Source organism: Globicephala melas, chromosome 3 (assembly GCF_963455315.2).
Source record: "Globicephala melas chromosome 3, mGloMel1.2, whole genome shotgun sequence".
NCBI lineage: Eukaryota > Metazoa > Chordata > Mammalia > Artiodactyla > Delphinidae > Globicephala > Globicephala melas.
The window spans coordinates 144,659,869-144,679,713 of record NC_083316.1 but is presented as its reverse complement, the minus strand read 5'-3'; the positions used below and the strand labels follow the sequence as shown (position 1 = coordinate 144,679,713).

The 19,845-nt window shown below is 45.5% G+C and overlaps 1 protein-coding gene across 1 annotated transcript in view; it reads right to left on the bottom strand.

Moving 5' to 3' along the window:
* Positions 1–19,845, bottom strand: part of DOCK2 (dedicator of cytokinesis 2) — a 407,888-nt gene that overhangs the window by 337,733 nt on the left and 50,310 nt on the right. Inside the window, exons 10-19 of the mRNA XM_030829968.3 lie at positions 16,834–16,969; positions 14,669–14,744; positions 12,826–12,902; positions 12,113–12,238; positions 10,768–10,892; positions 5,274–5,372; positions 3,529–3,601; positions 3,313–3,416; positions 1,357–1,540; positions 1,089–1,186 (exon numbers count right to left, since the gene is read on the bottom strand). Coding sequence (XP_030685828.1) covers positions 1,089–1,186; positions 1,357–1,540; positions 3,313–3,416; positions 3,529–3,601; positions 5,274–5,372; positions 10,768–10,892; positions 12,113–12,238; positions 12,826–12,902; positions 14,669–14,744; positions 16,834–16,969 — 1,098 coding nt within the window. The remainder of the gene's footprint in view (positions 1–1,088; positions 1,187–1,356; positions 1,541–3,312; positions 3,417–3,528; positions 3,602–5,273; positions 5,373–10,767; positions 10,893–12,112; positions 12,239–12,825; positions 12,903–14,668; positions 14,745–16,833; positions 16,970–19,845) is intronic.

The window sequence follows — 19,845 nt, the reverse complement described above, 5'->3', positions numbered from 1 at the left end:
TTTTCTAAAAACAAGAAAAAAAGAATGCAAAAGGGAGACAACAGAATGCCCTTTCAGATGACTTTTCCAGGCTGACAAAGGTGACAGGCCTTATTAAAGGATGTCTGGGGAATTTCCCTGCCATTGTTGAACCAGGTAGGTGGGTCAACAGTGCACAGTTAAAGCATTGATCTGGAAATCTGACCATTGCTTCTCCATGTATGGGCAATTAACTAAAATTTGATACCCCTCCCTCCTAAGAGATGGGTCAATATTTCCTATAGTCGAAACACAGAGCTACTACATAAAGATGTTCAATCTCAGAGTTTCTAGTTGTACCAGGTTCCCAATGGAAACAAGATCACCAGGACCTCTGGGAAACACTTGTCCCAATTCATAGTGCTGGAGAGACAGTTGCTTTCATTAGATTTGCGCTTCAGACACTATATTCTCCACCACCATGTGGACACAACAATACATCTGACATTTACATCGTTTTCTGCTTGTTTCACCTAAAATGTGAGCGCTGATGTCTTTCCTTTTCTCATGTTTAATACATAACATTCTCGAAGCAGCAGAAACCAAGAATACTTTTTATTTCTAACAGCAACATGTAGATAATACTAAGAGATCATCCTACCATAGCAACTTACAACAACAAAAATAAATAATAGTTACTATTTGTTGAACTTTGTACATTTTCATAAGCGTTAGTTCAATTATTGTGCATTATGTGTAAGAGACTTGTGGAGTAATTTTTAAATATGTATCATCTTGAATGCTCACAACCCTGGAAAATATGTCATATTGATAATACTATCACATAAAGTTGGCAAGCAGTTGAACTGGGATCTACACCAAAGTTGATCTATTTTCAGAGACTGAGCACAACCATACTTTTCTCCTGTTCAAGATTCAGCATCATTGAACAATATCATCCCCCAGATTTACCAATAAAGGCTTCTAATGCCGACTTCGGACACTGTATCCCATTGTCAGAAGCAAAGTTGTCCTATCTCCCTCAGCACTTCATCTCTCCCCTGAAGCCACCCATGATTTAAAGCTCTGTCACTGGTGGATGAATACAGGCAAAATGAAGCCCCACTGACCTTTACTACTTCTTCTCCATCGACAATCTTCAATTTTTCTAAATTCTCCTGTAGCAGTTGTGGCTTCATACGCCACTTCAGCAAACCCAGCAAACCCACTAAAATAGAGTCCAGACAAGCAGAATTACTATTACTGGCCTGAACTGTCTGTATCAGGACCTCCCCTGGCCTGCCCACACATAAACACACACACACACACACACACACACACACACACACACACACACACACACACACACACACACACAGCTATCAATGTTTCCGATACCATTCTGGGTGAGCTTTGTGGAGCACACCAGCGTAGAAATGCAGAATACATCCCGGGAGCTGACAGAGAGCCCCCCAACACTGCTGGAGCTTCGACTCAAGGTAGCCCCCTTGTTTTCCACATGGTGTCGGTAAGAAGGAAGAGTCAGGTAAGCACTGGCATCCTCCATCTTCTTGCTGTCCCCCTGGAAACAACACCTTGGTTACTTCCCCAAGCCAAGGGTATGCACCCAATGCTACACAGAGTTTGCAGTGGCCAGATTACACACTGTAGGTAGAGAGGATCAGAAACAGTGAGGGGCATCATAAGAGGAGCAGTGAACATCAGCGGGTAAGGTAAGGCTGTTTTTCCACAAAATAGGCGAGAACCCAAGGTTACGTTAATGGGAAAGGGGTTGATCAACCAACCACCTGAAGGCTCCGTGGACTTCATTAATGGCACAGAGGGAACTGAAGATTCCCAAACAGGATATTTTAATTCATTCTAAGTTTTATAAGATCTTAACACAAACAAGCCCACCAGCAGGATAAGGAATCGGCTTAAAGAAGAAGTTAACAGCAAAGGCACTAGATTCTGAAAGTGATGGTATTTACACCCTCTTCTCCCATTCACATGCCTGTGTCATTTTGGACACATTCCTTGGTCTCTCTGTGTCTCATTCTTCTCATGATTAAACTGAGAATTAATCATATTACCTACTTCTAGAAATCTGGAGCAGACTAGATGGCATAATGCATATAGAACGCTTAGTAAAATGACAGACACATAAGTCCCTTGGCATGCTGAAATGAATGACTAGAGGTAGGCATTACGGCAGTCAACATTTACTGAGCCCTTACTCTGCACTAGATGCTGCACTAAGTGCTTTGTATGCCTTAGTTCATGTCACTTAAGCCTCACAACAGTTGTTACTGTTGTGTATACTGTTATCATCTCCAGTTTACAGATGAGGAAACTGAGGCTTAAGGAGGGTGACTAAATTGAAAACTGACTGCAACTGGGACTCTGCCCCCAATGAGTTCACAATCTTTTAAACCAAGAACTACCTTGACGCGTCAAAACTGAGAAAACAGAGCCTGTACAGAAGGAAAAGGGGGGTTCTGGAAAAGCCAAAGAGACTCAGAGAAGAGTACCCTGTTATGAAGCTTTGATGAGGCTGTGTTTGCCATGCAGACCACAGGCAAAAGGGCAACTCCAACCTCCAATGCTGAGAAAGTCAAGGGCAAGGGTTTGATCCCTGTGCTGACCACTTAGGCTTTGCCCTGTTTCACAGTCATACCCTTTGCCTCCAGCCAGGGGCTAGCTAGATACGTGCCACTGTCACAGGAGTGGTTGTGGGAAAGCATGCATGTAAGATCAGGAAAATACTTCCCCACTTCTAGAGAACAGTGCAAGTCTCATGACGTAAAAATAACAGCAGCGGCCCTCTATACTCTTTTACATGGCCCTTCTGCGTGGGTCATCTTATGGTCATAAACATGGCCATCACCACTTAAGGAAAAGGAAACTGAGACTCAGCAAGACATGGGAGATGACTCCAATTTAGTCAACAGCAGGATCGGGACCCTAAATTGTGATATTTTTTCCATTAGCTACAGGGAGGAATCTCTCAAATATTTCTTGCTGGTCTTCTGTACATCCCACAGGTGTCTTAATAGAGTCAAAGCCCACTCTGTATGTAACAATAACCTTCCATTTCCTGAGAATTCCACGTACCCATCAATGTCATGCTTACATGCACTGACTCATATAATGCTCACAGTTACTCACTGAGAGCTCACAGATGAGGACACGGAGGCCCAGAGAAGTTACGACTTTGTACAAAAGGCCTCACAGCTGGGAAGCCCCTATGTGTGTGACTCTGGGGTCCCTGCTCTTAATTACCAAGCCATCCTGCCATCTCCCCCTCACTTCCTGCATGCTCCCCACTGCAGAGTTAATACCAGCTCATGGTACCTTTAGGACAACCAAGTCATGGCATCCGTCATGCAGAGTGGTCCCGTCTTCCTTCATCAACTTCACATAGGACATGGCAAAGTTCTTTTCTCCTTTATCCTTGGCTGAAAATAGCATTGTTGAGGTCAGGAAAAAAAAAGATACTTGGGCCACCCAATGATCCCACCCCTCTCCCCTTAGGGGTTTTGCAGAGATGCCATTTGGTTGGGCACTCACATTCCAGGGATGACCGATGTCGAAACATGAATCGCAGGTGGATCCTCTGCATGTCTTCAATAGGGACGGCCACCTCAATAGGCAGAAACCAGAGCTCAGGAGACAATGAGTTAAAGAGCCCTCCCCACGCCACCCCGCCCCCCGCAAAAGGCAGCCTGACCATTTAACTTAGAGTGCTGCGTGCTGATTTATTACCCAGCCATCAAGCCTGATGAACTGTAAATACATTACATAAGAACTGGCTATGAAGAGAAAATAAAGTACCAAATGTAATCCATTTGGCAAATTGCATTCCCAGCCAATGAAAAGAGATCTGTAAATTATAGTGAGGAAAAATGAATCTCTCCAAATTGATATAAAAGTCACATAACTTTAGCACAGGATTTAATGCACTGCAAACTGCACAGTGCACAGTTTCCTTACACACTCCAGGAGTCTGGGCAGTTGCAGCAGGGCTTAGAAAATTAACAGTGCCCATTAGGGGGCTTGATGGGGGACTGTCATTTATGTAAATTAATAAAAATGCTTGAATCCAATGATATTCGGGAAAATCCTAGGCCTCATTCCTCCAAGGACACTGGGCCAAGACAATCACCCCTTGGTCACCCAGTTTCACTGTCCAGTGAGTGGTCTGCTGTACCCTTGACTGAGGCGCTTTTGGCCTGTCTCTGGACTATCCTACCTCCCAAAGCCCCACAGCAATCCCTGTATTATACAATTCAGGCCCAGACAGAGAAGCTTAGCTACCTGTGAGAAAAACCACTCAGATTTTCTGTGGATACTTTCTGCTCCAGAAGATGAAATTTGAGCCCAAAGAGGTCCACCACTTGTTTGTGTGTCTCAGAGCACAAGAACTGAAAGTCACATGGGCAGCTGTTGTCCAATTCATTCTTTCACTGCATATTGAATCAATACTATAAGCTACAATCATGTGAAGCACGGGCCATGCTGACATAAGGCAGAGTCCCACTCAAAGAGCTCATGGCCCACACAGGGCAACACATAATTATCACCATGTGATGAGGGCTAGCAAAGAGATATAACTGGGGTACAAGAGAGCACAGAGAAAACAATCTGGTCCAACAGCTCTCTGACCCCAAAGCTGGGGAGGTCATTACTTTTAAGAGAGTGAGTACAGGGAGACCCACTGAGGAAAACACGAATATAGGTGACAACACAAGAACCACTGAGGCTTGAAGAGCTACCTCTGAAAGGGAAGACTTATGAATATCTTCAGTTTGGGTTCAGAGCACAGAGTGAGTAAAGACTGCTATTAATTACAAGGCAGAGACATCTGAAGCTGTAATCAAGCTTCACTGTCCACTAAATTAATTCCGAACTCCACTTCCAATGCATGATATTCCCTTCTGCTTCAGTGTGACAATCTGGTAATGCAAATATTTGTGGTTAATGCCACTTCCATCTGAGGTACCCTCCCAACAGTGTATCTACCAGGTATTAAATAGCTTTTTATAGCCTCACATTTGCTCCCAAGCTCTGTCACTCCTCACTGCTGAGTAAAACGACACTGTGCTTGGGCACAGTCCACAAGATCACCTGACAATGCCATGGTGGCTATAGCTGCCGGGCCGCTGAAGGGTGATCAAGAGAACCGGGCGGTCGCCCACTGGGCCACTATTTCCACTGCCTGACACACCACCAGAGACATGCTAGGCTACTGTTTCAGATCTTAGGGAGTCTTAGAGTCCCCCAACTATTATCATCATCATTATTATTATTATTACCTTGACTGTTTCCATCCACCGTGGCTGTTTGACTTGATAGTACACGACGGACCGATATTCATTCATAGGTTTGTCCCCAGCTCCCACGCAAATTGCATTCTGACCCAAGAAAAATGAAAAGAGAGAAAACACTATAGAATTGCCATTTTCTACGCTTGGGCAATTTTGGTCCCGAGGCCAAGGCTGGCCACAGGGCCTGGGATAACCCTGCCTTCTTTAAGCCTTCTGCCAGGTACCCTTCTACATTACGGATTTATACATGAATGTGCCGGGCCCTGGGAGCGACAGCTGCTTAACTATAGAAATTCTATTACTTGCATTCTGGAAACCACTGAAGCGCAGCAGGAGCTGACGTGGCTGCCCTATTGTCAACGGTAACCAGCCTTGGAGCTGCTGCGCGCTGCCAGTCTTATTAATTCTATTTGTTTCCTACATCTGAATTGCACAAAGTTACCAAACAGGCTCAGATCAGCCAAGCAGCAGCCCGTTCCAATGGATTTCTGATGCTAACACACCCAGGTGCTGGTGGGAGCTGGGCAAGCGGAGGGAGCTTGGGTTTCAGACAGACACATGGGCAGAGGGGGCTAAAGGAGCCCACAGTTAGGGAGCATCTTCCAGGTACCAGGCCCATGCTAAGCACTGGGATACGGGCATGAGTCAGAGAGTAAACCTGACATGAGGGCTCACAGTGTGGTGTAGGAATCGTTATATGAGCAGACAAATCACTAGGCAATGTGAAGTGATGACAGATATATGTATCCAGTTGTCCGTTGGTATCCACAGGGGCTTGGTTCCAGGGCCCTCCCTTCCCCACCACTGATTAAAAAAAAAAAAAAATCCACAGATGCTCACATCCCTTATATAAAACAGTGTAAACAGTGTAGTACAGTTGAACTTCTGCATCTGCAGATGCAGAACCTGCAGGTACAGAGGGCTGACTGTATAATACTATGGGGCACAGAGAAAGGACACCTCAGTGTTCCCTGAAGACTCAGGGACTATTTCTTGGAGGTGATGACAGTTGAAGTTCTTGAAGAAAGGTTCCAAGTTGGCTTTGAGCAGAAACACAGGAACGACGTTCTGAGAGAGAGTGAGCACAGAGCAAGCATACCTACATAGGATATTTATTCTTAAAAAAATCACCCTCAGAGTAACAAGGAATTACCTTGCAATAGAGTATGCCAACCCCTAATTCTACCTCTGTGCTCATTCCAGTTGTTTGGCCCCAAAACAAGATCTAAGGTAGGGTCACTCAGAAGGGGCCTAAGTTCAGTTTTTCTACCAGAACAAGAGATTTCAACCTCAAGTCTTCAGAGATCTAGGGACATGAGGATTGGTTTTGCAGCCCCAAGCCCCCAAACCACAAAACTGTGTGCCTCTGGGCACTTTTATGGTGAGAGAATCCATGACTCTCACTAGATTCCATCAGATTCTCCAGTGGATTCCCCACCAGGCTGAAGGACCAAAGCTGGCCACTCTGGGCCCCTGGGAAAGCAAGCTAAGCTGCGGGAAGGATAATTCTGTCCCTCTGTACTTCTGAGCTATAGGGAAAGAATGAGTTCAGTTTCAATATTGACTGATGCTACATATGGTCAGATCAAACCCATCTGAAAATAAGGCTACAGCATCCTTTCAAAACTTATCTCTGAAAAAACAAGGACAACCAGGGAACTGCAAATGAGGGAAGACATACAACTCTCTTTTCAATGGTATGGCGCCTTTCAGAACTTCTTGAGGTGCTGAAATAAAAACATGCTTCCAAAGTTGTCCTAACCATTTAGAGAGTGCTTTGTGTCCAGCATTATGCTAAGCCCTTTACACGAACTGCCTCACTCAATTCAATCCTCACAACCGCCTCTGACGATTACTGTCATTATCCCCATTTCAGAACTGAGTAAACTGAGATCTTGAGAGGTTACATCACTTGCCCCAAAAGGTACCAACGCCCGGACTACATCTCAGACCCTCTAATTCTTTGCCCAGTGTTCCCTCTGTAACAACCTAGATGCCTTCCAGCCTCCTAAGATTTATAGCTAGTGACAATGATGGGCTTAACATTTCTGTAGCTCAGCTGAATCCACATAGCTTATAAAAACTGAAAATACACATGTATCTGTGGTGAAAGTAAAGCTGCTGTACAACATGCAGCTGAATCCCACAAAACTATCCTGATGATGAAAATTTTTGATTGCCTAAAGCTGGAGAAAACAGTCTCAGTATTATTCTGAGAAAGACCTAAGACAGCTCCCTCCCTCGCAACACTTCAGAGATAAAACCGAATGTCGCTGGGTGTGTAGAAAGAGCATTGTGACCGGGGACGGGGCGGTTTTCAGGAAAATACAGCTTTGTGCTTGTCTCCAGTGAACCTATTCAATAATTTTCCCTATTGTCCACCCCCATGGCTCCCTGTTAACAACGAGAGCCCCTAATTGGCTTCAGGTCAGTAGAAAGAAGCCTGGAAATTTTAAAGCCGACTTGGCCTTGGTGGACACACTTCAGCAGGAGGAAAAATCAGGCTCCAAACACAGGTCTTGTTTACCTCGTAGGAATCACCTGAGGAATAAATGACACCAGGGGTGTGAACGCATTTCGAGAGCCAGGAAGTGCTTTAGGCTGACAAGGTCGGTCTTATCATGGGAAGATGTCAGTTGGTGTCCACGAGGCAGTAACCAAGCCTGCGACAGCTCTACCTTTCTGGTAATAGTGAACTTCGATGAACACCTGTTATGTCAATTACCTCAGCTGGCATTCACAAGAGTAAGGTGCCACTGCTGGTCTCAGTTTCAGACAGAGTCTCCTAGGCGTAGAGAGATTATGTAATTTGCTCCAGGTCATCCCGCTAATCAGGGCTGAGCTGGGCTTTCGGCCTGGATGCCTGGCCCCAGAGGTCATGTCTTAAGCACTACACAGCACTGCCCCCCATGCCCTACCTCCAGCCCTGTAACCTGGCTGGTCTCAGAAGAGCAAAGGTCTCTCAGCCCGGCATCTGAGCATTTTTACTTCTTGAAATTGCTTTAGGTATCCCCACTGGATTGTCTGTTTGACCCCCTCAGATCCTTTCCAGGGCTTTCCTGCAGTTGGTCTGCTTTTCCTAAATGTTACCTCCTTCCTGTTGCTGAGTATTTACTACATACCGGGTGCCTTACACCTACCATTTTGTATAAACAGCAACCCCACAAGGAAGAGATTATTATTCCTCTTTTATAGACATGTAAACTTGCCCAAGATCACACAGCTAATAGGAGGGGAGGGTGGGATTTGACTGCTGTCAGTCTGATCTCAGAGCCCAGCCTATTAGCTTCTCTGCTATGGGTCCTCCTAAGCAAGGTCGTTGAGACCCCAAAGTGAGCCAAGGACAAGTCTAACCTACTCTATCCTCCGACCCCACTCTTCCTAGGAGCGGGAGGACAAATCGATACCCCTAAAGGGGACTGTTCCCACCAACATCAAACAGGAACGTTTAAGTGTGCTGCCTGACACTTAATTAGGCAGTAATATTTATTTCTGCAAGTAGAGAAAGAAAAGCCTCCCACAGGCTTCCTTAGCAATTTTCAATAGTCAGTCAACTGAACTCCCCCTAACTTCCCTCACAGATGAAACTGCAAATTATCGCTGTGCCCCAGTTACCTCTCCATTTCTGCCCCCAAATTCCTGCCTATGTATTCATCTTTGATAAGTGCGTCTGTTCAGCCTGGTTGGGTGTGACACGAAAGGATGGCAGAGTCGGAAGTACAAATGGTTCAGAAACGAGATAAGAGGTCTGCTTTCCCATTAACCGTTCCTTCTAATTTGTCCTTCGGCAACATCGAGGGCAAGCACATCAGCGTTTTAAAAAATGAGGCTGAGGTTGAAACGTTCTCCAACAGGTAGTTGGATAAAAATGACTTCAGGGCTTCCCTGGTGGCGCAGTGGTTGGGAGTCCGCCTGCCGATGCAGGGGACGCGGGTTCGTGCCCCGGTCTGGGAGGATCCCACGTGCCGCGGAGCGGCTGGACCTGTGGGCCATGGCTGCTGGGCCTGCGCGTCCGGAGCCTGTGCTCCGCGACGGGAGAGGCCACGGCGGTGGGAGGCCCGCGTACCGGGCAAAAAAAAAAAAAAAAGACTTCAAAGCATGGTCTATGCATTGGTGAAACCCAATTTCCCTTTCAGATAAAAACCCTCTGCTCTTCCTTTGTGTTTCTTTGAGCAAAGTGTCTTTTACTTATTTTATTTTTCAGAAAAGTTTCAAAATCCAACAAAAAGAGGATTAAGTTAAATCCTTGGATTTTGCTCAACTAGATATTAATTAATGGGACCAGTCTTTCCGAACAAAAAGGTAATTGCGATGATTTCTTTAAATTTAAAAAATAATTATGACTCTTCCCAGAATTTGATGGGAGTGGTTATTAGCCTCATTTTTTAAATGAGAAATAAATTGGAGGATTTTTTTTTAATGTACACGCATTAGAGTGAAGTGTTTAATAAGAGGGACTGGAACCTGAAATCAAACCCCATCTCTGCCATATACTAACTTTATGACCCTGGGAAAGTTGTCTCACTTGACAAAGGTTTAGTTTCCCCCTTTGTAAAAATGGGGAAAATAACAGTAATGCAACCTACTTATCACAGTGCCTGGCAGGTAGCAATGCCTCTGTGAATGCCAGTTATTCGTAGGTAGAGGGTAGCAAAACCTGCCTGAGCTCCAGGCCCCCAGGCTAAAGCAGAAGATCTATCAATATTCACAGCCCTACCCTCCGGTGCTATCTGATCACCTCCTGCGGCCTAAGAGGAATATCTGCCCACGCTGAAACTTCTGCTGAGAGCTGATTTTATTTTCAGCTAAGTACTCTGAAAGGAGAAATTGAGAAGCAAAACCCTCCCACACACTGGACACAACTGCTGACAACCTTAAAGGAAATATAAGTAAATAAATGTAAACACACATGACAAATATTGTACAGGACATATGCTGTATAAATATAGCAATATGCTTTGCATTCTTGAATTCACTCTGCTGGCCCTCTGGAGACCAATTTACGGATAAGGCTTTCCACCAGAATGTCTGGCTGAGTGCTAGAGAATTAGATTAAGTGTTGGGAATGTCTGTTTTGAGGACATCCTGAGTCTTCACACCAGCCCAAGGCTCTGTATTGATCCTTTTTCTTGCCATGGAATTTTGCCTGAATAAACCAGCTCAGGTTTCGATGAGAACAACATTTTAACTGTGAAAAGCTAACCTATAAACTGAGGTGCCAAGCAAAAAAAAGAAGAGGTCATGAAAGGAAAGGAACAGACACTGAAAAGCCAACTGCTTTGGGGTAAAGAAAGAACAACACCAGGTCTTATTACGGGCTACTGTGCCAGCCAAGCTCTAAAGGTGTCGATCCCTTACTCAACACCACCCCGCAGGCCCCTGGCATTTAGAGAGCAGGATCGGGAACGGGAAAAGAAAATCTTTATGAACAGAGGCACCCTAGGGGAGCCCTGTCACCCAGAGCAACAGCAGGGTCCCTTACAGGAAGCGTTTTGCCATCCTCCGCGCACACACACATGATCACTTCCACATTCCTCTGAGTGGTCTTGTTGTACTTGTCAAAGTCACCTTGTAAGAGAGTGATGTAGATGTCGTTCCTGACGTCCCCTGTGGCACAGGGAGAGAGACAACAGTTGGAGTCTGTGTAGCAGGAGAGGCACTGACTAGAGGGCGCGGGGAGTTGGGGAGCTGGTGGAAGTGCCACACCTTGTCTGTTAATGAAGTTAAAATCAGAACGATTTGGAAAAGCATTTTTACTTCATCAGGGAGGCTGGAGCAGTAGGTAACAAGTGGATGGAGGAACAGTAGGAAATGAGTTGCAAAAAGGGAGGTAGGATGGTCACCACTGGTCATATTTTTTTCTCCATTAAAAATCATTTAATTTTCATCCTCTAGTGACACCTTCTGGGAAGGCAAAGGCAAACTCCAATTGGATTGATCTTGGTGCATGAATAACAACCACAGATGGTTCTCTCCGCAGATCTCTTACTGTGCAGAAGAAGACAGAATGACTTTCTGTGTCCGAGGAACACGGTTGGGGTGAGGGACGAGGTGTGGAGGGTCTTCAGGAATGGGGGGGTGAGAGCTGAAAACCCTACAGGGGAATGCACAAGGGACTGATGTCTCAGTGAAGCAGGCATAGCTAAATTACACCACCAGTGGACCACCATGCAACTGTGGACAGAAGGGGTAAGTCAGCGAGAGTGGTTATGGACACAAGTCCTAGACTCAAGTTTCAGGCAAAGAGGGAAGTTTCTAAAGAGTGCTATCATGCAGTCCCATTTACTTTCTTTTATTACATACACATTTGGAAAATACGTATCGTGGTTACTTCCGGAGACAAAGATTTGAGAGAGCTTTTAAGGTTTCACTTTAAATCTTTTCATGCCATTTGGACATTTTACAATGAGCGTGGACTCTTCTGGTAATAAAAAAATAGCTTAGCAATTTAAGAGAATGTCAGTATTCACCCCAGAAGGAGTGAAATTATTCCACGTGTAGTAAAGTGGAAAGGATGTCCATGATAAATTATTAAGTGAGAAGTGAGCTGCAGAACGCTATGTAAAGTATAATAAGTAATGGTATATGAAGTATATGAAGTGTGGTTCCCATTTGTGGGGGGGTGGGTGCATGTGTGTATATTTATGTGCTTGTGTTTATTATGTGAATGCATAGAAGATTTCTGGATATATAACAATTGTTTTCAGTGGTTACCTTCAGAGAGAGAAATAGAGAAAAGCAGTAGAAAAGAAGTAGTTGACTTTTTAAAAAGAAAATGGATCACACTAGCTAGACCACCCCCAGCCCCGCCCAGGGGGAAGGAGAACCTGGCATGATGATCTCCGGGAAGCCCAGCTTCCTGGCCACCACGGTGGTCCTGTCCACCAGGTGTGGGTAGTCCTTGCGGATCTGAATGATGTCACCCACAAGCATCTTCATGGTCACCCAGAGGCCTGGAAGGGAATGCTCATGGTGAAGAGTCAACTTCAAGGTGTTCCCTCAGCCTCACCCTCCCATCATCTCTCCCCTTGGTCTCTCTCTGGAGGAGACCATGGAAGCAGAGACAAGCGGCCACAGACGCAGTGACCCAGCCCCGGGGGAGGATGCAAGGCAGGATGCAGAGGGGCTCTAGAGCAAGACACCTCCAACTTAAATCCCACAGGTTACTTCTGGCAGGATCAACTTCTGCCAAATCATTGCACCCTTCTAAACCCAGACTTTGTAAAGTGGGTTTGATACCATCTATCTCACAGGACCGTGGGAAGGATGAAATTGAACAAGGAAACATTTTACAGTGCCTGACACATAGGAGATAGGCTATACCAATTCCCTTCTTCCTTCAGGCACTAGGACATGCCTCCTTCTGCTTCCCATTTAGAGATTTCCAGCTCTGTAGATCACACTCCCCCATTCCTCACAACGGTCTGTCTGGAAGGAAGGCTATGTTTCCCAGGGTTTAGGAGTTTGATCTGTTTGCCACAGAATCAAGGGATCTCAAGCTGAAGTCAGGCCCAGCCCACTTGGCCTGTTGGCACTCTACCTTGCCCTCCGCTGTCTCCCTTGGAGGCTGTGACTTTGCCCAGCAGGCTGTGCAGGAAGTCATTCTCAGCTGTCACCCTAGAAAGGAAAAGAGAGCACAAAATACTTGCGTGGTACCCCCATGGGGTCCCTACCTTGTGGTTCCAGGAGCTCCAGAAAGCTGCCCAACCCCTCCATACACCTTAGGTGAAAAGTGAGCCTGCCCATGTCAGCTCAGAGAGTGTACCTGCCATCAAGAAGCACATCTCTCTTTTTCACAGAGCAACATGGCTCTGAAATTTGGGGAATACCAATGCTACAAGTAGAGGCCATTTTTATTCCTAGGAAAACTCTTAAAAAGGAAGGATTCCCAAGCCCTCAAAATGAGCTCAGCAAGGTGGAAAAGGCTTTAGCTGCTCATACTAAGTCCTAATCCCATGACTTAGAGTCACTGACCTCATTATCTGTAACAAAACACCATCCTCCTTAGACAAAGGAGGACAAAGTTCTGAAACTACGGATCCGGCTTTCTCAAACTTGTTTTAGATCAAGGAAAGGATATTCACCCTCCTCACTACCCTCCTCTAAAGTCATGGATATTTCCACCCGCAAGAATTAGGTTCTGATTTCCTGTTATATGCTCCTGATACGCTGCTGCTTCACAGCTTCATGGTCCCTGTCATATTTAGTCTTTTGTTCATTTAATTCTGCATCTAAACATAAGCTTCAGGAAGAAAGGGCCACGTCGACCTTGTTCCCCACCTCATCCCCCCACGCCTGGCACAACGCCCAGCCCTCTGCCAGCCTTCAGTCAAAGTCCGTTGAATAAATAACATCTGATGAACGAATAGGTGAGAAGCTGGTTGGTTTTTTGTTCACCCCAAATTCATAGTTCATCTAAGGGTTCAATCTTGGTGGTGTACATTCAATAGGTTGGGACAAATATATAACAACATATGTCCATCCCTCCCACACTCCTGATAACTACTCATCCCTTTGTTGTCTCCATAGTTTTGCCTTTTCCAGAATGTTATATAGTTGAAATCATACAGTATGTAGCCTTCTCAGATTGGCTTCTTTCACTTCTAATACACATTTAAGGTTCCTCCATGTCTTTTCGTGGCTTAATAGCTCATTTCTTCTTAGTTCTGAATGGTATTCCATTGTCTTGAATGTACCACAGTTTATTTATCCATTCACCTACCGAAGGACATCTTGGTTGCTTCCAAGTTTGGGCAACTATGAATAAAGCTGCTATAAACATTTGTGTGCAGGTTTTTGTGTGGACATATTTTCAACTTCTTTGAGTAAATACCAAGAAGCATGATTGTTGGATCATATGGTAAGAGTATGTTTAATTTTATAAGAAACCAACACACTGTCTTCCAAAGTGGCTGCGCCATTTTGCGTTCCCACCAGCAATGGGTAAGAATATTTGTTGCTTCACATCCTCACCAGTATTTTGGTGTCGTTAGTGTTCCGGATTTTGGCCACTCTGATGGGTATGTAGTAGTTATCTCATTGTTGTTTTAATTTGCATTTCCCCGATGACATTTGATGTGGAACATCTTTTCATGTGCTTATTTGCCATTTGTATATCTACTTTGGTAAGGGGTCTGTTAAGGTCTTTGGCCCATTTTTAAATTGGGTCATTTTCTTATGGTTGATTTTTAATAGTTCTTTGTATAAGCTGCTTGGTTTTGAATGCCTCAGCACTGAGACCATCATTCTCAACCTGCCCTCCTCCTGGGAGGTCCTACCTGGGCTATCATCAACTCAGGGAATCAGTTCACCCTGCTTTTGTGTGGCCCTCAATCAGAAAGGATGTGGTTTCAGAGAATGGAAAGAAATGGGAAATCTCTCACGGGTGAAAAGGGATGAAGTGCTGCTTTTCTTCATCACTCTCTGCTTTCCCCTTGATGATGTCTGTTATATCCATAACTAGAAAGAAAAGAGAAATGAATTAATGGTTTAAGCCCTCTTGCTCCCAGGAAAGGGTAAGAATGGGGTGAGCTTGTAGGGCAGGAGGCTGGGACAGGAAAGCCTAAAAAGGCAAGCAAGCCAGCATGAGACGATATACAGACAGCAAGGACTCATTACAGGCAACAACTGGCAAACGCCTCTGGGCAAACCGGGCCGGGAGGTCAACAGTCAGGGAAGCATCCAAGAACCCAGGGCTTGGCAGAGGCCAAAAGGAAAGAGTCAGAGCCGTGCTTATGGAATTAAGCTTATGGAATTAATTAGGTTTGGACCTGACATATTTGTACTGGATGTTTACTGTGCTGACAAAACCCAAGCGCGGTGACTCCCTGTGGCATCTGAACACTTATTCACCCTCTTTTCGTAAACGTGCTCATAGGCACAGACACGTTATCTGTGGATCCTTGAACCCTGCATTTCCAGAGGGATCCTCTGAAACTTCTTAAATCAGCCACTGAAGGTCCATAAAAAACCAAGGTAAAGAACTCCTGCACTAGAGCAGGGATTATAGAAATGGGGGCAGGGGGAGGAGCACTGAGACATGCTAGCCAAATAGAGCCAAAACCCTAGTAGCATGAAATTCCTCAAACACTCCAGGCCCCAGTCAGGGAGCCATTAAAACTGCTTGGGTAATAATCAACTAGTGATTGCATCTAGCTCAAGAGAGGAGTTACGGAACTGAGAGAAGGAGGGGAAACTGTTATTTGAACCTGACCAGCATCCATTCTCTCTGATGAACAGAACCCCCCCTTGCCCATTCTCAGTGAGAATGATTTGGGTAGAACCATCTCCCTCTGGCTCCAGAGTTTTTCATACTGTAAATTCAATTGAGTTCCTGGATCCAGCTATGCCTGAAGCAATCTATTCCTAAACCTTTCAGTTACACCAGATTGCTGTCACCTGCAACCAAAAGAGAGAGCCAGCTACACCTGGAGACAAAGACACACTTTGCAGTAAGGCTGAAGGACCCTCACTGCCTTAACAGGGACATTGTGATGCCAAAAGTGTCCCTCATATAGAATCAGAGAATTTAGACCAAGGCATGGATCAACCAGGTCCAAGTCCCTCATTTTGCAGATAATGAAACTAAGGCCCTGGGGAATAAGCTTGTCCAAGATCGCCTAGCTAGCTAGCTAGCAATAATGCTAAGCTGAAACACCAGCTGGCTCAGTATAAGCTAACTTCTTCCGCTTCGCCACTTTGCAAGCAGTGCCAGGGGACTCACTGGACAGCCAGCTGGTTTGTGATAACAGAAGATCAGGGTGTCCTGAAGTGAGAAACCTGAAACACTGGGTTTAGATATGGTATACAAGGATTATAAATGGTACACAACTAAAATGTTATACTTTTAAAAAAAGAAGTAAAACTCCCATATCAAATTGCTATTTCCACAGGTATTTAAATTGTCTTTTAAGAAAAAAAATGTACTTCAGTTTAAATAAAGAAGGTTCCTTAAGAGAAAATATATTGGGTAAATAATAGTGCAAGTGACAGTCAAATATAACAAAAACTGTAAAAGTGGGACAAGAATGGTGAAGTCTTGGAAACCCCCAAGGGAGTTAAGGCTTGGAAGCAGTGTGGAGGCGCTGCCGCTCTCAAGCAGCCTCATTCGGTTATGCCAGCTCTCCACACGTCCACTTCCAGCTGGGATTTCTATGTGTGGTGGGTGACTCATTCTGTGTAACTGCATTTCCTGTCCTGGATATTTTTTTTAAAATGATTTGCTCCTCATAATTAGATCCCACCCATATTGTTCTTCCTTTTTCACTGTGCTGGGGAGTGAAGGTGCCGACTGCTCAGACTGCACTGTGGTCCCAGTGCTCTGCTCCAGACACGGGGATTCCATCATTCACCGTCTTCACCATAAATCTAGACTTAGTTACCAATTATTTTGATTTAGTCACAGGAAATGTAGGTATTAGGGGTTGTCTGGCCTAAGTTTTTGAGGGGGGGAGGGCAAGGAGGAGAGCGAAAGAAAAAAAATCTTCAAAATTCAGTCATATAAAATGTGCACTCCAGTAACAGTTAGTGCTGTGTGGTGTGTCATTACCTGCCACCCCAAAAGGCCGCCTCAGTCCCTGCGTGCATTTCTTTGTGTTCGTATCCTTAAGATCCATCTTCCCAACTCGGACTATTTGACAAATCAAGTAAATTTTATCCCTGTTGAGGTCTTTGTTTCCAAGATCCTGTAAGGCAGGAAACGAATAGTTACACACCATGTGTCTAATGAACAAAAAGTAGAAAAGCAAACTCAGTAATAGTAAATTCTGGGGGTGGGGGGAGGTTGGTGCTTAGCACTTAGCATCCATGGACCAATCATACAGTTAGTCCTGGGAAAGGCGGAAAACAAAGCTATCACCCCCGTTTCACACATAAGAAAGGTGAGTTTTGGAAAGGAAATTGGGTGACAGGGCTCTGGTGTTCAATCCCAATTCTTCCACCTCAAACTGATGGGAAGAGAAGGATAGAGGTACAGTATCAGTTGTATAGGTAGCCGTCTCTATATACCAGCTGATGTATCCAAAAATAGCATTTGCTGCAAATGACTCCATCCACCTGGTCATCGCTCAGCACCTCTGAGGGAGAAGGCAAAAGGAGGAAGGAAAAATCCTAACAATCACCGTTTACTGAGCACCTAATGCATGTATATCACTCGGGGTTGGGTTGTTGTGACACCAAACAACCCCAATATCTGAGCTTCTAACACAACAGGGTTTATTTCCAGCTCAGGCTACCGGTCCAGTGCAGATGGGCGGGGGCTCCACTCACTCACTCTGGGCCCCTGGCTGCTGGAGGATCTATCCTGTCACAATAGGTGCACTCACTGTCCCCAGAGCAGGGGAAGGTAACGGGGCAAATCACTCACTGGCTCTTAAAGCTCCCACCCAGAAGAGAGGCATATCACTTCCGCTTCCATTTCAGTGACCAAAGCAAGGGCCGTGGCCACACCTAACTGCAAGGGGGACAGGGGTGGGCTCAGGAGGAGGAACGCTGAAACCGTGAACTAAGCTGACGTCTCAAGCCCTGTGCTCAGTGTTGCACACATCATCGTCTTATTTGATCCTTCACAACACTCCGAAGTCCCATCACTAATACTATTACTGCAGCCCCATTTGACATATGGGGAAACTGAGACACAAAGAAGATAAGGGTCTTCCCCGAGGACATGACCTCAGTCCTTGCAGACACTGTCCGGTCACTCTGACCCCAAAGTCCATCCACCTAACCACCACCATACATTTCTTTCACCATCCAAAGGCACACAGGAAGGGAAACCACCTGGACTACCTCAGCATTCAAGTGCCCTGCTCAAATCTAAAAGCTTCGGTGTTCCTGGCACCCCCTTCCAGCTCAGATCAGCTGGAGAAGGGATGTCAAGGCATGTTGTTGGCATCAGAGCAGAGATTCCTGGGCCTGGCCTCACTAGAGAATAGTCGCTTCTCTTCTGAGTTAATCCTCATGCAGGCATAGGTACTGGGAGCAGCCTGTCAGCTGACATCAGAGCCAGGGCCTGGGTAAAGCAGCCATCCCCAGCCTCTCACTGTGGCTGGTGTGGGAAGAAGAGGGAGGGGTGTGCAGAGTCTCTGGGAACAAGACATGGCCTCAAAGTGGTCCACAGCTTCCTGCTTGGGGGTTTATGTGTCAACGTGGACAGGCTATGCTGCCTAGTTGCCTGATCAAACACTAGTCTAGATGTTGCTGTGAGGTATTTTGTAGGTCTGATTAGCATCTACAATCAGTTAACTTTAAGTAAAGGACACACCTTCCATAACGTAGGTGGGCCTCATCCAATCAGTTGAAGGTCTTAAGAACAGAATGCGAGGTTTCCCAGCGAAGAAGGAATTCTGCCTCGAGACTAGAGCATAGACTCCTCCCTGAGTTTCCAGCCTGCCGTCCAGCCCTACAGATTTCAAACCTGTCAGCCCCCACAATCACATGAGCCAAATCCTCACAACAAATCTACCTATTTACGTATCTTCCTGGTTCAACTTCCCTGGAGAATCTTCACTGATACAAGGGCTGTCCTTTCAAAGCTGGAGGAATGGACAGCTGCTTCTCCACTCTCCCAAGTCTCCCCACTGGGCAGGGAGACAGGGAAGGTAGGGGAGAGGCGGCTTTCTGATGGAGGCAGCCCCTCCACTCATTTGCATCTCCCGCCTTGCCCGGCAGGCAGCTGAGTTTGAGATTCCAATTATCTCACATCCAGATGGTGGGACAGCCTCTTCTCTGGCCTGCCTGACTCCTTCCTCCAACCCACCCTGAAATCCCCCTGAAACTCATCTTTACGAGCCACGTTCATCATTTCATTTCTCTCCCCGCAACAATGTTAATAGCTCGATATTTGCTACCCTGTTCGTGCTAGTTTTCCCCAGCTGACATGAAATATCCTAGACAAAATATATTTCCAGCTGTCCTATCCCACTGATTCCCCACTATTCTCAGCATGCAAGTACTCTATTTTTGTCACAAAGATTTCTTTATTGTTCCACAAACACACAATGTTCACTTTCGACTCTAGATCTTTCTTCCTAAGCCCCACATCTGTACCTCCACCTCTAAAGTTTACCCCTTATTCCTCTATATATCCAAATCCTTTCCATCCTTAACAGCTCAAGTCCTGCTTCCCTCACAACGACCTCCATCCCTAATTACTTCCCTCCTCCCATTAGGATTTTTTGTATTTTTGAAATATCTATATTGGTATCTTTCAGAGGCATTCCAGAGACACAGAAGCCCTGCCACCTGACAGGTTCCTTCCTAAATGTTATGGGATGAATTATGTCTCCCCCAAACTCATATGTTGACCCCTTCATGTCTTAGAATGTGACTGTATTTGGAGACAGGGCATTTAAAGAGGTGATTAAGCTAAAATGAGGTCATTAGGGTGAGCTCTAATCCAGTATGACTCGTGTCCTGATAAGAAGAGGAGTTTAGGACACAGACACGCAGAAGGACAGTCACATGAACACACAAGGAGAAGGTGGCCATCTGCAAGCCAAGGAGAGAGGCCTCGGAAGAAACCAACACTGCCAACACCTTGATCTTGGATTTCCAGCTACCG